The 20,423-nt window shown below is 46.2% G+C and overlaps 1 protein-coding gene across 4 annotated transcripts in view; it reads left to right on the top strand.

Annotated features, from left to right (window-relative positions):
- The first annotated feature begins 1,685 nt into the window (after window positions 1-1,685).
- PLA2R1 (phospholipase A2 receptor 1) overlaps window positions 1,686-20,423 on the top strand; it is a 94,218-nt gene continuing 75,480 nt past the window's right edge. For 3 of the 4 annotated variants that reach the window (XM_005309420.5, XM_008178476.4, XM_065560660.1), the window contains exons 1-4: window positions 7,561-7,811; window positions 11,420-11,803; window positions 14,917-15,084; window positions 16,788-16,952. In XM_005309420.5, coding sequence (XP_005309477.1) covers window positions 7,703-7,811; window positions 11,420-11,803; window positions 14,917-15,084; window positions 16,788-16,952 — 826 coding nt within the window. In that variant the 5' untranslated portion in view covers window positions 7,561-7,702. Of the gene's footprint in view, window positions 1,814-7,560; window positions 7,812-11,419; window positions 11,804-14,916; window positions 15,085-16,787; window positions 16,953-20,423 lie in introns of those variants that run through there. The other variant, XM_065560659.1, reaches the window with a different exon arrangement.

Below are 20,423 nucleotides of genomic sequence, written 5' to 3'. Positions count from 1 at the left end.
AATGAAGTTGCACTATAAGTATCTAGCTTGTACGTAAGGCTTCTTCTTACTGTGTCAACTTGATTCGTTTTTATTGGTACTTTGTTGTTGCCATTCTGTTCCAACTACAGTCATTGTAACTAAAAGAAAATGCATGATTTTATGGGGAGGGTGAAGAGACAGATCCCCACAAACTTTATTTCCCTCTTTTGCTGCTCCCAAATCCTCGGTTAGAGCAGGACAGGTGAAAACAATACAAAGTATCCCTCGCTATAGCCCCTCTGCGCAGTGCAGCCTTTCTTTTCTCATGGGATGTGGCAGCAGGGGAGGAGGAGCTGCAGCTGCTTCTGTGCTTCTTCCTCTCCCCCGGCAGAGATGCTGATGGCATGCTGGGGCGTCTGTACACAGCTGCCTGTTTCTGTTTCCCTCCTTTCAGTCAACACACTGCAGGCCCCAGTCCTGGGAGGAGGGTAGGCTGCAAGTAGGGGAGGAAGGAGACTCCCACAGTTTACAACTGTGTTTATAAGAGGAGAGGTGCTAATGTGTGTATGAGTCCAGCTTTCAGGGCCGGCTCCAGCTTTTTTGCCGCTCCAAGCGGCGAAAAAATAAATAAATAGATAAATAAAGCCGCGATCGGTGGCACTTCAGCAGCAGCTCGACCGCACCGCTTCATTCTTCTGCGGCAATTCGGCGGCGGGTCCTTCACTCCAAGAGGGACTGAGGGACCCGTCGCCGAATTGTCGCCGAAGACCCGGACGTGCCGCCCCTTTCCGTTGGCTGCCCCAAGCACCTGCTTCGTTCGCTGGTGCCTGGAGCTGGCCCTGCTGGGAATAGGGGAGACACAAACCAGCTGTGTGTATGTACAGGGTGAAGTAGCTGGTAGGCAGACCCTGAAACCAACCATGTGTGAGGAAAAGGACCTAATGAAGGGAGGCAAGTTTACATGTGAGTAGGGCCCAAGGAGGTGAGATATTATTAATATGTGGTGGGATGTAGGGTTATGTAGGTGGGAGGGTTACTGTGCAAAGGGAGCTAGTGAAGGGAAGCTAGTGTATGTGTGGGTGAGGCCTGAAGGGCGGAAGATGAATTAGGTGATGTAGTGTGTGTGTACAGGGGATCTAGTGAGGGATGGGATAGTGTGTGGGGAGACCAGTGCACTGTTGCTAACTCTCACAATTTTATTGCAAGTTGTGACGGGGTGTTCACCTCCACACAAGCCCTGAAAAGGTTAATGAGGCTGAGAAGGGGGGCCAATTAACTTGATAGGTCACACTAGAGAGGCCCCTGATTGGGAATAGAGCCCAGCTGAGAAGGGACAGGCAGATCTATGATAAAGTCAGGGAGTTGGCAGCAGAAAGGGGTCTGCAGTGTGGAGCCCTACAGTCACTCCCTAGCTGTAGAGAGGGAAAGGAGGAAAGCAGGGGAGAATCAAAGTGCTGGGGCCCTGGCCCTGAGGGAAGCGCATACCCAGAGGAAGGTAGAGAAAGAGCCTGATAGGGGCAAAAAGCCTGATAGAGATGAAGTAGGAGCAGCTCAAGGAAACAGTAGCAAGGTTTGGGACTGTGCAGACCTTGGCTGCTGGTTGCAGGGTCCCTGGCCTGGAACCCAGAGTTATTGGTGGGCCTGGGTTCCCCTACGAGCTGCTAGGGAAGTGGCACAGACCAGGCAATGGAGCGAAGACTGCCTAGGACAGTCATCCAGAGGGACTTTGGTATCCCGAAAGGGGAGGGGTATGGTGACCTGACAGGAGGGCCAAGTCATGAAGAGAGAGCATGAATGACCCATAGAAGGGGGCGTTGGACTGGAGCAGAGCCAGGAAGAGGCTCCCCTAGTGGTGAGTGAACCTTGTGATGCAAGTCTTGCAATAGTTGATGTGTTTTCTTAATACCAAAGCTATACTAGACTTCATGGACGCTCTGGCATTTCTCCCTTCTTGGGGTAAAAACTCTGCTTGCAATAGGTTTGGGGGCTTTTTCTTTTGGGAGGGGGATTAGTGGCAGAAGGAGGTGTCAGAGTTGAATGCCATTTTTATGCTGGAAGTGTTTTCATTTTTAAAAAGGTAATTTTTCTAGCCCTCTTTGATGTAGATAAATGCTTGAAAAGTGGAACCTAAATGATCAAAAACTATTAAGTCAAATTTAAAAAAAAATTATATTTTTCAAAAGATCTCATGATTTTGGGGGCCTGTTTGTTCTTGGCACTATTGCTAGAGTATGTGACAGCGGGGCCCTCCCTGGAGGAACTAATGCATAGCTGCCAAGTTCTGTGAAGCAACATGTGTAATGTTTAATGCAAATTATTTACAAATCAGCTCATTAAATAGAACAGCAAAATAGAGGCTGCTTAGTTGCCATCTCAATTACAGTTCAGCTAAACATGTGACATTTCTATTCTCCACTGGGCCATGGGAATATGGACAGCTGCTAATGTGTGAGAGTGTGGGGGCCCTAGCAAGAGGATGGCCAGTGTGTGTGTGTGGAGGGTCTCTAGTGAAGGTGGTGGGCTACTTTGTGAAGGGAGGGAAGCTTGTACACCTATAGGGCACTGGCTAGGGTTGCCTGGTGTCCGGTTTTTGACCGGAACGCCTGGTCGAAAAGGGACCCTGTCGGCTCTGATCAGCACTGCCGACCAGGCCATTAAAAGTCCGGTCGGCGGTGCTGCAGGGCTAAGGTAGGCTAGTCCCTACCTGTCCTGCCTCTGCACTGCGCCCCAGAAGCAGCCAGCAGCAGCATGTCTGGCTCCTAGGCAGGGAGGGGGGCCACGGGGCTCTGTGCGCTGCCCCTGCCCTGAGCACTGGCTCCGCACTCCCATTGGCTGGGAACCATGGCCAAAGGGATCTGGTGGGCGGTGCCCGCAGGTGAGAGCGGTGCACAGAGCCTCCTGCCCCCCCCCCCCACACACACACCTAGGAGCCAGACCTGGTGCTGGCTGCTTCCGGGGCACAGCGCGGTGCCAGGACAGGCAGGGAGCCTGCCTTAGCCCTGCTGTACCGCTGACCAGGAGCCGCCTGAGGTAACCCCGTGCCCCAACCCCCTGCCTCAGCCCCGAGCCCCCCACAAACTCAGAGCCCCCTCCTGCATCGCAAACCCCTCATTCCTGGCCCCACCCCGGAGCCTGCAGCCAGAGCCCTCTGTGACGAACTGGGACTGTTCTTAATGTGGTCTTTGAATGCTGAGTGGGGACTGTTGGCTGGGAAGGCAGGGGAGGTTGGCTAGGACGGTCTGCATTGGGGGATGGGAGACTGTCCTTGAGGGAAGATACCTGAGCATGTAACATGAGAACCCAGGAAGGGGTTAGAGGCCAGGTGACACCTTTGCCCGGGGAACTGAACAAAGGCTGTGAGAGGGGTCGCTGAAGGGAGAGTTTCAGGAGCTGGCTGATGGAATGGCTGGGAGGCAGACAGGGCTCTGACCTCCCAAGGGGGCTGTGGTGCCCTGGGACCCCAAGATGGACCTAACTGGGGGGATCCTGTTGTCTGTGCCTGCAAGACCTGTCTTGGACTGTGTTCCTGTCGTCTAAATAAGCCACCTGCTTTACTGGCTGGCTAAATCGCAGGAAGCCAGGGGTGCAGGGCCTTGTGCCCCCCCACACTCCATGACACCCTCACCCCTCTTGCACCCCAACTCCCTGCATCAGCCCGGAGCCCCATCCCATACCCTGAACCCCTCCTTTCTGGCCCCACCCTGGAGCCTGCATCCCCAGTTAGAACCCCAACCTCCTCCCCCAGCCCAGTGAAAGTGAGTGAGGGGGGGGAGAGCGAGCTACCGAAGGAGGGGGAAATGTAGTGAGCAGGTAGTGGGGCCTTGGGGAAGGGGCGGGGCTAGGGTGTTTGGTTTTGTGCAGTTAGAAAGTTGGCAACCCTAGCACTGGCAAGAGAGTGGCTAGTGTTTGTGGATGGGCTCTAGTGAGGTGTGAGGTTAGTGACTGTGTGTGGAGGCCATAGTGGGGGGAGTTGGTGTGTGAAGCAGTACCAGGAGTGTATACAGACTAGTATGTGGGGAAATAATGGGGTGTGATGGGACAGAGAGGCCTCACACTGGCAATGAGAGGATTAAGGAGGCTGACGGGCTCTCCATTGGCAATGAAAAGGTTAGGGAAAGCCTGTGGACCCAGATGGCCCTGTCCCGCTACACCCACAGCCATTGGCGGATGTGGAGAGAATAGCTAGCCCAGTTTGGGCCTGACCAAGAAGGAGTCCAGAGCTCTGCCTTTGTAGGTGGGAGAGAAGCCTGGTTTCAGCCCTGAAATGGAGCTCGCTTGCCAACTGGATCAGCTCTCGTAGCAGGAACAACCAGACACCCCTGAGGGGGACTTGGCAGGAGTACAGATAGGTTGAGAGACCAGCCAAGAATGGAAGGGTGAGGTCCTACAGAAGATCTGTGGATAGCCCTGTTTTTGTTTTGTTCCAGATTACCTTTGAGCCTCAGTGCCCTGAAAGGAGTAGGACCAAAGGGTACTCTGGCCTGAGGGCCAAAACACCACTATACTGGACCTCTGAGAATAGACATACTAGTGGAGAGCTGCAGCGGGGTGAGTTGTGCCCTGAAGAACCACTGGGATTTGCCACCCTGGCAACATGGTTACAGGGTGTCACTAGTATATGTGGAGGCAACTAATGTGTGAAGGGACAGGGAAAGAAGATGGTGGACTGGGAAATTGAGAGGCACGTTTAGAAAAGAGGGATGTGAAACAGAGGGAAATAAATGAGCCCAAAACAGTGAAGAAAATCTCTTGGAGGAAGATGTATAGTTAAATTGGCAAAACTCTCCTAATATGGGCCTAAAAGAGACTGAAGAAGCATCTAGTTAGGGAGGAAAATGTGAAGAATGGGGATGGAGGAAGTAAAGTCACTTAGAATTAATAAATTGCTAATTTTATTTTATAAAACATTTGTTTTAATATTTGAAATCTATGATACCAACTCTGTTTACATTAAAATACACAAAAAGGAGCTGGGCTTTAAACAGTCAGGTGATACTCTCTCCACTCAGAACTTTATGGTTTGCTGGATAGTTTTATTTTTGAATGTACAGCTATGTGAGCAGTGCAATCCCTCGGTGTGACCCAGAAGGTCCCATAGGAAAAGCGAGGCATTGCTGGGCAGATTTCAGGCAACAAGGTCATCAAATGTTAACTGGACCAGAGGGTCATTATCGGCCAGATTTTCAAAAGAACTCAGGGCCAGATTTTCAAATGCTTAGCACCCAGAGTTGGGGCTAGATTTTTCCAAAAGAGCTTGGTTCCCATTTAGGGATCTCATTAATGGCTAGATTCTAAGAAATTACTCATCACCCAACATACCGAAATCTTACTGATCCCAGCTGCGGGGTCTGAGCCTGTCTGAAAATTTCAGCCTTTGTGAAGGAAGCATTACAGTTCTTAGAGCACTGCAACTTGCCAAACCATCCAGAGAACGTGATTTGCCCCAGCTAGTTCTGTAATTCAGCCCCTTTCTTTTGACTACTGCTGCTGTTTTTTGATGCGAAATATGATGCAGTGCCTCATCTGCCAGCCATTTGTTTGTCTTTCTGTGCAGGGAGAATGACAGCCACTTACTGACTCCTAGTAGCCTCAGACCTAGTAGCCTGCCCTGACCTCCTGGTTCCCCATTCTCCCTGATAGACCTTCACTCAACTCCCTCAAACCCAAGGACTCTGTTTTCCTCCCTTGTATCTTTTTTGGGGGGAGATGGGGGTGGGGGAAGCAGGGGATATGATAAAAGGGGGAAGAAAGAGAAAAAGAAACAAGATGACAAGTCACCACAACAATAGCTGGAAATCAAGCAGGGATTTCAGCTATGCTCTGAACACAAACATGGACTTTTGTTATCTCTTCTCATGAGTAGCAGAGCCAGGGAGGGAAGAGCCTACCCAGATTAAAACTGTACCTTCATATTAATTCCACCCATCTGTGTTCTGTCCCAGTACTTTCCCCAGAAATTGAAATTAGTGGGGGTGTTTGAATTTTGGAAAGGGTTGGAAAATGACTAAATTGGTAACTAGGGTGGCCAACTTTCTAATGTCTGAAAACCAGCCCCACACCATCCTCCAGGCCTCATCGCTCACTGCTCTCCCCCTCAATTCCAGCGTGAGCAGCCCCAAGGGACTTGCAAACCCCAGCTTCAGCAGGCTGCCTGGGAGTGCAGGTCAGAAGAGCACTGCAACCATGGGAGCAACCAGGCCACCCTGCTTGCGAACTAGGATACAGCCCTCCTGCCTCCCTGTGCATTGCTGCCCAGCAACCCCCATCCCCACCCGCGCGGGCCCTGGAGCTGCCTGAGAGTGTGGGCTGGGGAAACACTGGCTGGTGGAGCAGTTTGTGTTCCTCCTGTCCCAGGGAACATTCCATGCCTGCTGGGAGCTCCTTACCCCCTTGCCATGCCCCTCCCCCCCCCCGCCCTCTGTCCTCCACTGCAGCCCTGCAAACCATGCTCCTCAAAGGGGCAGCCCAAGCTGGTTCACATAGGCTACCATGGTAACTGCCACTTCAGGGCCGGGCCACAGGCTGCCACTCTCCCCTGAGCTGCCTGCAGTAACGGGATTTTTAGTGTCCAGTCAGTACATGTGACTGGACACTGCCAGAAATTGCTGCATCGCCTGTTTCTGCCTAGTGTCCTCCTGTAATTTTCCTGCTCTTTTTCAGGATACTTGCAATTGGGTACAGGGCAGGGGCGTAGGGAACAGAGTCTGTGATTTTCAGATTTCAAGTAAATCCATGTCTTCTAATTTGGCATGTCTTAATTGTGTCACTTGAGCCATTCACCAGCCAGGGAGCCCATGTCAGATTTTGCTCTAGTCAGTCTGAGCCCACTGCTGGCTAACCCCCAATCAGTCACAGATTCAGTCTTGTATAGTGCTCCGCACACCATTTCATACTAATCTCTACTCTGAATTTGCTTTCTAGCATTAAAAACATTGTCCTGACCTCTTAATTAGAAATGTATTGATACCATTAAGATTAGAAGTGTATTTGTACCAGCTGTTAACTTTATACCAGCTAACAGTTCTCCCCCTTCTGTTTAGCATGTCCCTCTTTCCTTAAACAGAGACCTCTTTCCCTATCAGCTTCCCAGAGAGAGTCCCCCAGAACGTCACTCAAGTTCCAAGAAGTTTGCTCTGAAGCTGGGGTGGGGCTGGGGGAATGAAGATACAGCTGCTTTGGGGGAAACTGCATGGCACTTCTGCTTCCTCAGACCAGCGGGAGGGGTGGGGTGAGCAGGGGAGCTGCCTGTACCTCACTTGGGATTTTCTGGGGCCAGGAAAGAAGTGTGGTGTATTTCACTTCCCCTCCCTCAGGCTGCATGTGGCAGTGACGTGGAGGGTGCAGAAGGTCCCTGCCGTTTCCTCCCTCGGGCTGCAGGGCAGAGTGGGTGAGATTGGGAAGTTACATGTCACTTCCCCAAGCAGGGGTTGGAGGGAGTCGGTGCTGCATGTCCCTCCTCTAGGCAGAAACAAATTAACAGTGTGGGGTTCCTGCATTTCCCTTCCTTAGGCAAGGGCTGGCGGGACACGTCCCTCCCCCTTGTTCAGAAAGCAGTTGCTGTTAGCGGAGGTGGGGGTTTGCATGTCCCTCCCCCCTCATCAATCCAGGAGGAGTCAGAGTGGCTGTGGTGGTCCGGGAAACAGCTGCATATCCAGGATCGCCCTCTCCCTGAAAAGTGTGGTATTCTTGCATCGACTGAGTCCATAGGAAAGTGTTTGCCAGGAGCTGTTACTCTGCAGAAATGCTGTGTGTGCAGATCCAACTCCTGGTTTGTTCCATGCTGCTAGTTTGCTGCAGTTTGGCTGAAGACGATGCAGCTTTGAGTCAAGACCAAGTGCCCTACTTTTTGAGTAAGTGAAGCAATGAGCCACCCATGTTGAGCAACTAGTGCGAAAGGCAGCTGCTTTGAACAGCCCTGGGCTTAATGTTGTTGCTTTTTCCTTTTCCTCCTCCTGTTCTGTCCTGCAGTTTTCCTTTTCCTTTTTGTTTTCCTCCTGGTCTGTCCTGCAGTTATAGACTGCACTCAGCCTGTTTGGGGGATGTGTTCACACTGACAGCATGTTTACATGTGCAGCTCTTTGGCAGCAGCATGGGACTCTGGCTTTTGTTTGGGAACATAATCACCAGGTTACATTAGGAAATGCTCTCCGTTTTTCAAACCAGATCCCTCTCCTCTTCTGGGGAGTCCTCTCTGCTTCTTCCTTCCTGTTCTGGAGAAAAGTTTCACCATCCCCACTGCCACCGTGCCAGCTTCCCCCATGTCCTCTATACTCTGCCCTAGGGGAGGATAGTGGTGCTGTCCCCATTCTCCTGAGGGAAGCCCACTCTCCTCAGGGCTCTGTACTGAACTTTAGGGAGGGGAGTGAAGATGTTCCTTTCCCCACCCCAGCAATTATATGTTTGGTGAGAAGCGTAAGGATTCCTCCATGCTAGGTTCACCTACCTGCCAGAAGGCAGAGGGCTGAAGATCTGCTCTTCTTTCCTCTGCTTTTGGGGAGGGGAATGCACATCTCTATTTACCCTTCTGATAGCCATTCTATATGCATCCGAAGAAGTGGGCTGTAGTCCATGAAAGCTTATGCTCTAATAAATTTGTTAGTCTCTAAGGTGCCACAAGTATTCCTGTTCTTCTTTTTGCGGATACAGACTAACACGGCTGTTACTCTGGATCCCGGCCTCTCTTCTCTGTCTTTAGACATGTCTTTACTGCAGAGCTAAGTGTTCGGGTGTTCACACCAGAGTGAACCTACCTGAGATGTGAGCAGCCACACTACAGAGCCTGACTGGTGTGCGGCATTAGGACTTTGGGGGGCAAATCCCATGGTTCTCTGTGCCGCAGTAAACTGAGCTGCTGTATGATTCTTTCCCAGTGAATTGTGGGAGAACTCCTCTGGCTTTCTGGGCACATAGGGGAATTGTGGGAAGGGAGTAGAGAACTAAGTGATCTAGCCTGGGTCCTCACTGCAGAGTGAGTGTGTTACCAGCCTGAGTGAAAGCCTCATATTCTGGCTACACCTCCAGGATAGGCCAGTTAGTCTGGGTTGAAAGTACCATCACATTGAGATAAAAGTTTTGTGTGTGGACAGGAAGGGGGTTAGAGACAACTCCCAAGTAAGAGCCCTGGTTAATTCTGCAGTGAAGACGGACCCTTGGTGGGAGGAAAACAAAGATCCCCTCTCCCACCTCAATGGCTGCCTTTTATCCTGGTAGAACAAACTGTAGGCATCCCATCAGGTTTTCACCATTGCTCTCCTTCCCAATGTCTTGTCAGAGGACAGTGAAGTTCTCCCTATTCCGAGCAACTCCCTACTACTCTCCCATCTGCTGCTGCTGAGGGGAGTAAAACACTCTCATTACCAGCATGAGAAGTTTCCCACTGCCTTTTGTGGGAAGTGAAGGTGCCCTCTTGCAGTGTTGAACATAGTAAACAGGAACTGAGAGTGCTGACAGCTGTTGGCCTTTTACCCCTTGCAATCGGACTTTTTTTTTTTTTTTTTTTTTGCATAGAATGATGACCTAAGCATATTGTTTTATTCACAGTATGTTTTTCCTATACTAGGCTTGTCCATCTCCCTATACTGGATAGAGAAAAGCCAGCAATTCTAAAGCGGTTGACATTTATGTTTGAAGGGCATATCAAGTGGTGTCCCACAGGGATCAGTTCTGGGTCCGGTTCTGTTCAATATCTTTATCAATGATTTAGATAATGGCATAGAGAGTACACTTATAAAGTTTGCAGATGATATGAAGCTGGGAGGGGATGCAAGTTCTTTGGAGGATAGGATTAAAATTCAAAATGAACATGACAAACTGCAGAAATGGTCTGGAGTAAATAGGATGAAATTCAATAAGGACAAATGAAAAGTACTTCACTTAGGACAGAACAATCAGTTGCACACTTACAAAATGGGAAATGACTGCCTAGGAAGAAGTACTGCAGAAAGAGATCTGGGAGTTAACAGTGTAACTCTGTTGCAAAACAAGCAGACATCATTCTGTTACAAGGATGAGGGAGAAAAATTGTTCTCCTTAACCTTTGAGGACAGGACAAAAAGCAATGAGCTTAAATTGCAACAAGGGCAGTTTAAGTTGGACATTAGGAAAAACTTCCTGTCAGGGTAGTTAAGCACTGAAATAAATTGCCCTAGGGAGGTTGTGGAATATCCATCACTGGAGAATTTTAAGAGTAGGTTAGACAAACTTCTGTCAAGGATGTTCTAGACTCTAGATAATACTTAGTCCTGCCATGAGACCTCTCAAGGTTTCTTCCAGTCCTATGATTGGACTCTTCTCACTGACGCTTGCAAACTTGCAGAACTTATAAATGTTCTTTGTTGTCCATGTACGCAGATGGGAACACAAGAAATAACGGGCTTAATCTACAACAGAGGAGATTTAGGTTAGATTTTAGGAAAATCTTTCCAGAGCTTAACTATGGTTATAGTTGAATAGGCTTCCAAGGGAGGTTGTGGAATCCCCATCATTAGAGGTTTTTAAGAACAGGTTGTACAAACACCTATCAGAGATGGTGTAGGTCAGGGGTCAGCAACCGTTCAGAAATGGTGTGCCAAGTCTTCATTTATTCACTCTAATTTAAGGTTTCGCTTGCCAGTAATACATTTTAACGTTTTTAGACGATCTCTTTCTATAAGTCTGTAATATATAAATAAACTATTGTTGTATGTAAATTAAATAAGGTTTTTTAAATGTTTAAGAAGCTTAATTTAAAATTAAATTAAAATGCAGAGCCCCCCGGACTGGTGGCCAGGATCTGGGCAGTGTGAAAATCAGCTCACATGCCGCCTTTGGCGCGCGTGCCATAGGTTGCCTACCGCTGGTGTAGGTTTACTTGGTCCTGCCTCAGCGCAGGGGGGATGGACTAGATGACCTCTTGGAGTCCCTTCTAGTTCTACATTTCCATGATTCTATGAATTCTCTATGGCCAAGATTTTGTGACTAATGATTTTGGGTGCCTTATTATTTGGGTGGCCAGCTTGAGCTATATTGAACAGGCCTGATTTGTAGAAAGTGCTGAGCAGGTCTCAACCGAGAATAAAAATTACTGATTGCTCTTGAAAGTCTCGGCCTATGTAGTTAACATTTTATACAACATAAAATAGGTGTCACAATGCCGAATACTTAAAAACAAGAAAGAGTGAGTTCAGAAGTACTAGCCTTAAATAAAAGGGTGGGATTATTTGCATTGGGCTCTGAAGGATTGCTGAGAGCTTAATGCATTTTTTTTTTTTATGCCACCACCAACTTGGAACAGTCTTCTTGTCTTTGGAGTACCTGTTTGTTTTTAATATTTTATATGTAATTTGAAAGATAATTTCAAAGTTCTTTGTAAAAGCTAAGCATGTTTTAATTCAAATGGTCAAAACTAAGGCCCTGGTCCTGCATAACGTATAATAATCTGCAAAAAAGTATCATGAACTGAAACTTCTTTTTTCCCCAGACAAAGGGATGTTTATCATCCAAAGTGAACATCTCAACCTGTGCATTAAAGCAGATGCATTTAGACTTGTTCTTGAAGACTGCAATCAACTTTCCAAATATATGTTGTGGAAATGGGTATCGAAACGTCATCTTTTCAACATAGGCAGAAGCACTTGTCTAGGACTGAACATCAGTAATGAAGAGCAACCATTAAGCCTGTTAGAATGTGATTCTGCTCAGCATTCATTATGGTGGAACTGTAAGGGAAAGCTGTTGGTTGGTGCATCACAATACAAACTAGCAGCTGAAAATGGCAAACACGTTGTGGCAAAAAGAATCACTAATCACGAGTGGAAGCAGTACATGTCCTATGATGAAGATCTTTGTGAACGTCCATTTCAAGGTAAAAATAAAACAGTCTCCATCCACATTGCCATTAGAATTTTGTACAGTTTCTCTGAAGCAAGGTGAGACATAACTTATCAATTTCATTATCATTCCTGACCTGATCATGCTGAGTCTTAAAATTAGGGTGTGTGTGCGTTTGGTTTTTTTACAGTATTATAAAGCATCACAAGTTGGATCAGGATCCCAATATTACAAGCCCTGTGATTTTAAAAATCCTCAGGCAAACTACAAATAATCATCAGATTTGATTTTTAAAAAAGCATGATGTACTTTGAGTCTGGTGTTGACTTTCAAAGTCTTCACAGATCCCATCATTCCCTCCCTCGCCCTCCATTTCAGTGCATGTATTATGTTTCAAGAGGAAAAAGTCAAGCTCAAACACACAATATGTGTGCACAAATATCAGGAGGGAATTTCTCTAACTTCCCCCTGACATGGACTCCATATTTCCCTCTTAACCCCTGGGCCAGCATTCTCTCCTCTGACCCCCTGTTCACCTTTCCTAAGCACTCAGCACTCCCTTCCCCAGTTTCTTTCCTTTCCCTGTGTAAATTGCAGTCTGCCCTCTTCTTGGTAATTCCAGTCGCACCCCGTTGCTCCCTGGCAGGCTCCAGAATCTCCTTTTTTGTAGCCCAAGCAAGCTGCCACATGTTCCCTTCCCCAATCCCTGAAGGCTCCAGCAGCCTTCATCACCCCTGCAGATTCCAGTGCCCTCCTCCAACCAGCCGTAGACCCTATTCCTCCTACCTTTCAGGCTCCATCAGCTGTCCTCCCAGGGAAGTGGCAATCGCTGTTCACCCATGAGCCTGTAGTTTCACTCCTCTATAGCACAGCTATCAAAGTGGGAACTGCAGGCAGCACAGGAACATTTCTGAGCATGTGGAAGCACTAGCAGCTGTCTGCAGTTTCCAGGTGCCTCTTTGTTCTGAGTAGGGCAGACCCCTGAATAGAATAGTAGAGCCACCCCATTGCCCCCACCAAGCTCAGCAGTAGTGGCCTCACCTCCCCAGTGCAATGAGAGTGAGTTAGTGAAGGTATAGGCTCCTGTCTGTAAGATACAACATTGACCAGAGGTCACAATACAGTATAGCAATATGAGGACTGGCAACCTCAAGGTCTGGATTTTGAACACCTGAAACACTGGGGTATGGAGATCGGTACTTTGGTTTATCCTATTATAGAGAAAGGGACCAAGAGCAAATTTCAGGATCCAGGCTCAGATTTCAAACACTTAAAGTTTAGGGGTATTTTGATCTGGTGTTTTGGCTAAGTGGTGGGTGTTGCATATAAACTAAAGAGTATAGGTTTCCATATTTACAGACAATACAAGCATCCAAATATGTTAACATTCATAAAAAAGAAATGAAGATACAGAGATAAAACTGTTTCACTGTCACATTTCCAGCATGAGCTGTACATTTGACCCCCTCACTCAGTCTCTCCATGAGGACCCCTTTCAAGTGACAGGGCCAGGACCTGCACTTCTCTCCTGCAATTCACCCCACTGTTAGGATGATTCTCCAGATTACAGCATCCCACTTTGCCAACCATGTTTGCTCAGCAGGTCCAACTAGGTTTGGCCCCTGAGATAGACGTCCTGTTGGGAGCTGTAAGCAGCATAAAAATGCAGTGAGTTAGAACAGCTTCATTAAAAAAAATAGTATTTATTCACCTATAGAAACATAGCAATCAGAGAGAAAAGGTTTAAAACAGCAAAAAGGCCTAAACAAACATTGTCTGTCTTAAATCTTGAGATAAATGCTAAGCTTAGGTAGGCCTGACTCATCCCTGTACTCCAACATCTGGGAGAGGAGGATCAGTGTCTTCTCAGCAATCACTACCTCCTTCTGTGTCCCTCTGAGGTTCAGGGCTGAGGCTTTAATCCATCCCAAATCCTTTGCTTCATTTTCCCCCACTTGTATTCCCCCACCCTCTGGGGGTTGCTAAGCCAGCCTGCTGATCAGAGCATGATGAGGACAAATCTTCAGTGGTATTGACACCTATATCGTTTAAATACCAGTGATTGGCTACTTACAGCCATTGATTTTGGGTTTGTGCTGATGTGCAAAAAATCACTCAGGACTGATAGCATGATAGTAATCAAATAGAATGAGGTATGTATAATATTCATAAAAATAATACAGCTATCTCCCATGTGTCCCACACTGTCCGTTAACGTTGTTGGGCTTTGAACGAGATTCATAGTGAATAAACTACTCTCCCACCCTTATTGAGATGGACTGCCATCAGCTCTGGGAAACTAAAACTCTGTATGCTGTGCATGAGCTATAGACAGAGGACTTTGATCTCCAGGCTATCAGTCCAGCACTTTTCACAAATATTAGTTCCATGCTAAAAACAATTATGGTGCTTTAAAAATGCCCCTATTCTGAAGGGCAATACTATGAAGTTAATAAATTATTTAGTGAGGTAAAGCTTCTTTGCAGCTTTCAGATGTACTTAATTTTTTCCATATTTTGTTAATGTGGTAGGAAAAAATCTAGATTGTTTTATAAAGGCATTAACCAAAGATATAGTGAATTCAAATAGCATTGGTTACTCTTCCCCCAAAGTCAGATTGTTACCATTCACACTGTAAAATATTTTTTTTCCCTTTGGTAAAATACACTTATTAAAATTCTAGCGTCAAGGAACTATAGAAGAGAGGAATAAACAGGGAAAATTCAAGAATAGTAGAAAACCATAAAATTCTTGGGGTTTGTTTGGCATTGAATATATACAAAGAAGGATGTGATGTTCAAAGCCCTGCTCTTGAAAATGTATCTAAAAGGACTTGTGCATGCAGGTCAGGCAAATTGCATGGACATTTCTATGTGCAATTAGTCGCAAATGCAGATTTTGTATGCATAATTACATTTTGCATATACATTTTTATAGTAGTAAATCAGGGTCACAGTTTTGAAAAATTGCCTGAAAATCTTAGGTTGACTGGAATTTTTAAAAAATAAACTTCTGCTGATGTAGGGTATGCTGCTGTAGTCTTAATAACAGCATTGCTATGATATCAAGTTTAAAAAAAAAGGAGAAAAGAAACTAGTATTTGACTGATACAGATTTTTCCATTTCCTTTTATTTTATTTATTGTAGAAACATATACCCTGCTGGGAAATTCTCTTGGTCTCCCTTGTATTTTTCCATTTAAATATAAGAACAAATGGTACTACGAATGCACCAGAGAGAGCAGGGAATTTTACTGGTGTGCCACAACAAGTCAGTATGAACGAGATGAAAAATGGGGCTTTTGCCCAAATGCTGGTATGTACTGCCTTTCTTCTCTGTTTTGTAAATAAAAGTTTGTCTGATGTCGTACACTAGTTCAAGGAGAGCAGGTTGTTTTATGAATTGCAAGATCATTGCCATTCTGTTAGTATGGATGTTTCTTCAAAAAATTATAGCCATTACTATAATTCTTTATGCTTATCTCTGAGACCCAGATCCCTAGAGCAAAATATAAATATAAGGGATGTCCACTGACTGGACCCTTGCCCTTTTACCAGACCACCCATCCAGATGATCTATGGAGACTTTCTCCACAGCATGCAGGTGGATGATGATTCATTCGGTACAGGGCCTCTACTGTTTTTGACTACAGCACACCTTTTTAAGCTGCTTTTGGTCCCACACTGCCTTTAACAGGCTCAGTATTTGGCACTTGGTTCTCCCCCTTTCCGGGGGAGCTACAATCCACTGTCCAGCCACTTCCTTTCATGGCAAGTGCAGTCTACTGTTTAGCCACTTCCCCAGTGGTGAGGAGCAGGGTGGGAGGGACCCAGGCCCACCCACTACTCTGGGTCCCAGCCCAGGGACCCTATAGATAGCAGCCAATTACTGCATCCCCTCCAACTCCTCTGTGGAGCTCCCTGGGCCACTTCCCCGTGGCCCCAGCACCCTCTTTGCCCTAGCCTCAGGGCCTCAGCCTCCAGCACTGCTATGTCCAGGGTGCTTGCTGCCCTCAGCCTGCAAGGCAGCCAGTCTACCTCCCTCCTCAAGCTCCAGGGAGTGACTCCTCCTGCTCTGCCCTGCAGCCCTTCTTATGTGAGCCTGCCGGGCCATGATTGGCTGCTCCCCTCAGACCTTTTCTAATTGGCTGCCTCTGGCACAGCCTCCCTAGGGCTGCTTTTAACCCCCTTTTTGATAGTGTGGAGCAGCTGACCCATCACAGATAGCAAAAGACACATCATGACACCCAAGACCACGCACTGCCAAATTTCAAGTCCCCACTCCAAAGCATGGGGACACTATAGCGTTTTGAAGGAAAAGGTCTCCAGAATTTCTTAACATTGGTAGATCAACATATTTCCCCCTACCTATGTTCTCGGAAACAGCGGAGCTATTTTGGGCAAATTTCCACCAAAAAAATTCTGCCGGAGACAGACAAGCAAGGTGGAAAATTGCAGCCCAAATGGTTAGAGTTCAGCAAAGTTATAAGCAACTAAAAACAGGGTTTTACAATGGAGAAATGTCAGGAAATCTTAATAAGCAGTACTACCAGCCTTGCCTTCATTAATTGTTCATAATGTGTTCATCCCTCTTGGACACTGGGTAAGGGGAAATGTAACTGCCTTCCCCTCTGGTGTGGGGGTCGGGGTTCGCCCTGTTCCTATAAAATTCACTGAGTTAGTTTCACCATTAAGCTTCTAGGAGCTGGTGCAAATTGTCATAGCTCTGACTGCAGTGAAGCTATGACAATTTACACCAGGTGAGGCCCTTCCCCCTAATACTAACTTTGTGAAAAGCCGAACAGTTCATTTACATTGGTGAAAATTTTTAAACTTTTAAAATTCACATAGCATCCTATTTTCTTGTGTGCTTTTAACACTAAACACTGAAAATGAGTTCAAACTCATGCTTCAATAGCATTTCCACATTGTGTTCAACATTAACTAGATTGTTATATTATAGTGTTCTCTGTAATTGTTTTGTTGCATCATGTTGTTTTTTAACTGATTTTCACACAGAGCCTGGTAGTGATATTTTTTGGGAGAAGAACCCTGACACCCAAATTTGCTACCAGTTCAATCTTTTTTCTATTCTTTCTTGGAATGAGGCACGTGTTGCCTGTCAGACACAAGGAGGAGATTTGCTGAGTATCACAGACATGGCAGAACAGAAGTATATAAGTGGTGAGTAGATGTGTAGTTATGTTAAAACTTACTTAAATATATTTTGCTTGTTTAGCTGGGCAGTTCTATTCATTTCAGAAGGGCCAGGATTTCATCCCATGTGTCAAATACTGCTCTTTAGTAGAAATGGGCCCCAACCAAAAGCTGGACCCAAACATCCCCAGACTATGGAGAAGTTCAGACCCAAGTCTAGATCAAAACTTTACAGTTTTGGGATATTTCAGCCAGGTTGCCTGAGGAGCAGGCTGTATAGAGTGGCTATTCATTACTTAGATCTGTGGAGCCCCAACCAGTGTATTCATGCAGAAGGGTTTCCATAGATTTGCAAAGAGATGCTGCAACATAGCCACCTGTATCTAGCATATACACCTCTTTTCTTACCCACTTCTGTTTTCAGGACCTTTCCACACCATTTGTTCCAGTAATAAAAATTTTTAAATCTGAGTGCAAGTAAGCTATGGGCTTAACAAACAAAGTCCAAGGTTTATGTATATGTTACTCCAGGATGTAGTTATTTTATTAATTTTTTCCCCTTCCAAATGGTTTACCATAAGGCTTATTATTCCATTCTTGAAATTGAAGCCTTTTTGGAAGTGTGCTGAGGTGTATCTGGCCTTTGCAGCTCCATACGGGTAGCTCTGAAGTCCTATACATCCCAACCCAGGAAGCAGTGAAGTGACAGGAAAGGAACAGTAAAGGTGGGTCCTCCAGGACTACATAGAGAAACCTCATGGAAGCAGCAAATCAGAGCCCGGTAGCCTTAACTAAAAGAAGCTGCAGGACCTTAGCAGGTCAGTTCCTGGCTGAGACCAGAGGAGTGAAAAAGGGTGCTCCTCTCTTGCCTGGAGGTAGAGAAGAACCTGAGGGAACTGGGCCTGAGATAAGGTTGAAGATAAAAGGGGCCCAGTAGGAAGAGGCCCAGGGAAATGGCAGTGAAATTGGAGTAAGTAGTACGTGGCTTCTGTTCATTGGGTCCCTGAGTTGGAACCCAGAATAGTGGGTGAGCCCAGGTTCCCCTAACAGCCACAGGTAAAGTGGTGTAAACCCTAAGTAGAGGACTGGCCTTGTTTTGGACCCCAAACAAAGGGCTGAATCTATAGCAGCCAGGGCTGAAGACCCTAGCGAGGGCAAATAGACTGTTTGTTATTGGATTCTTTAATACCCCAGAAAGGGCTTCTTTGGACTTTGTGACCTGGCTGGAGGGCCAAGCCCCTGAAGACCTGCCAAAGTCAACTGCAGCCTTCAGGGGGTGCCAGAGGTGAGAAAAGGACTGCATTACCACACCTAGCCACTAGGAGGTGATCAGGCAGTGAATGCCCTGGTTACAACTTTGTGCCAGAAGTGGGATTCAAATCCCTATCCCATCAGGGTAGGATGAAGAGACAGGGGTAAGCATTTAACTGCATCAAGTATGAGATGTCTGATATCCCAGATCTGCAGATGGTCTTCACTGCAGAAGACATGAGGGAGATTCCCACACTTGCACCATTCTGTTTAGATGACAAATTCGAAGAACTGTCCCACGTTGAGCTGTCAATAGAGGAGGTTTTGAAACAAATTCATAAATTAAAGTGTAATAAGTCATGAGAACCAGATGGAGTTTCCCCAAGAGTTCTGAAAGAACTCAAATATGAAATTGCAGAACTACGAAGTGTGGTATGTAACCTATCACTTAAAATCAGCTTCTGTACCAGATGACTGGAGGATAGCTAATTTGACACCAATTTTTTTAGAAGGTTCCAGAGGCGATCCTGGTAATTTCAGGCCAATAAACCTAACTTCAGTACCAGGGAAATAAGTTGGTTGAAACTATATTAAAGAATAGAATTATCAGACACCTAGATGAACATGATTTGTTGGGAAAGAGTCAGCATGGCTTTTGTGAAGGGAAATCACGGCTCACCAAGCTATTAGAATTCTTTGAGGGGTTCAACAACTATGTGTACAAGGGTGATCCAGTTGAGATAACATGCTTGGACTTTCAGAAAACCTTTTATAAAGGCCTACACCAAAGGCTCTTAAGCAAAGTAAGCAGTCCTAAGATAAGAGGGAAGGTCCCCTCATGGATCAGTAACTGGGTAAAGGATAGGAAACATGGGTATGAATTAATGGTCAGTTTTCACAGAGGAGGGAGGTAAATAGTGGGATCCCCCAAGGATCTGTACTGTGACCTGTGCAGTTCAACATATTCATAAATGATCTGGAAAAGGATAAATAGAGGAGGTGGCAAATTTTGCAGACAGTACAAGATTACTTGGGATAGTTAAGTCCAAAGCTGACTGTGAAGAATTACAAAGGGATCTCCCAAAACTGGGTAAGGGGCAACACATTGGCAGATTAAATTCAATGTTGATAAATGCAAAGTAATGCACACTGGAAACGTAATCCCAACTGTACACACAAAGGATGGGGTCTAAATTATGTCACCACTCAAGAAAAATCTTGGTGTGATCGTGAATAATTTTCCGAAAACATCTGCTTGATGTGCAGTGGCAGTCAAAAAGCTAACAATGTTATGAGCCATTGGGAAAGGGATAAATAATAAGACAGAAAATACCATAATGCCACTACAGTAATCCATTGTATGCCCGCATAATGAATACTGCATACAGTTCGGGTTGCCCCATCGCAAACAAGATATATTGGAATTGGAAAAAGTACAGAGAAGGGCATGGAACAATCTCCATATGAGGAGAGATTAAAAAGACTGGGACTGCTCAGCTTAGTAAAGGGACAATGAAGGTGGGATATAGTGGAGGTCTATAAAATCATGAATTGTGTGGAGAAAGTAAATAGAGGAGTGTTATTTACGCCTTCACATAACACAAGAGCCATGGGTCACCCAATGAAATTAATAGGCAACAGGTTTAAAACAAAGATAAGTACTTCTTCACACAATGCAAGGTCAGCCTGTGGAACACATTGCCAGGGGATGTTGTGAATGCCAGAAGCATAACCGGTTTAAAAAAAGAATTAGAGAAGTTCATGGAGGATAGAGCCATCAATGGCTGTTAGCCAACGTGGTCAGGGATACAATCCCATGCTCTGAAGTGTCCCTAGCCTTGGTTTGCCAGAAGCTGGGAATGGGTGACAGGAGATGGATCACTTGATATTACCTAATCTGTTCATTACCTCTGAAGCATCTGTCATTGGCCACTGGTCGGAAGACAGGATGCTGGGCTGAATGGATCTTTGTCTGACCCAGTATGTCTTGTATTCTTAACAGGGTCTTCCTCAGCAGAAAGCATAGGGTAGTGCTCAAGAAGCCAACAGTTAAGGGTGTGTAGACAGATGTTTAAAATACTCCAATCGTTTAACAGGACACCTGAAAAAGGTTACTAGGGCCCAACAAAGCCATACCAGGAGGAACCAATCATGGTGGTGGCCAATACACAGGACCAGAGAACCCCTATTTTAGAAGGAAAACAGAGCTCTGAGATTGGGATAGTTTGAATTGAAGACAGTCAAAGC

Source organism: Chrysemys picta, chromosome 11 (genome assembly GCF_011386835.1).
Source record: "Chrysemys picta bellii isolate R12L10 chromosome 11, ASM1138683v2, whole genome shotgun sequence".
Taxonomy (NCBI): Eukaryota; Metazoa; Chordata; order Testudines; family Emydidae; genus Chrysemys; species Chrysemys picta.
Note: the sequence above shows the minus strand (reverse complement) of the source record. Positions and strands in the feature narration are given on the sequence as shown.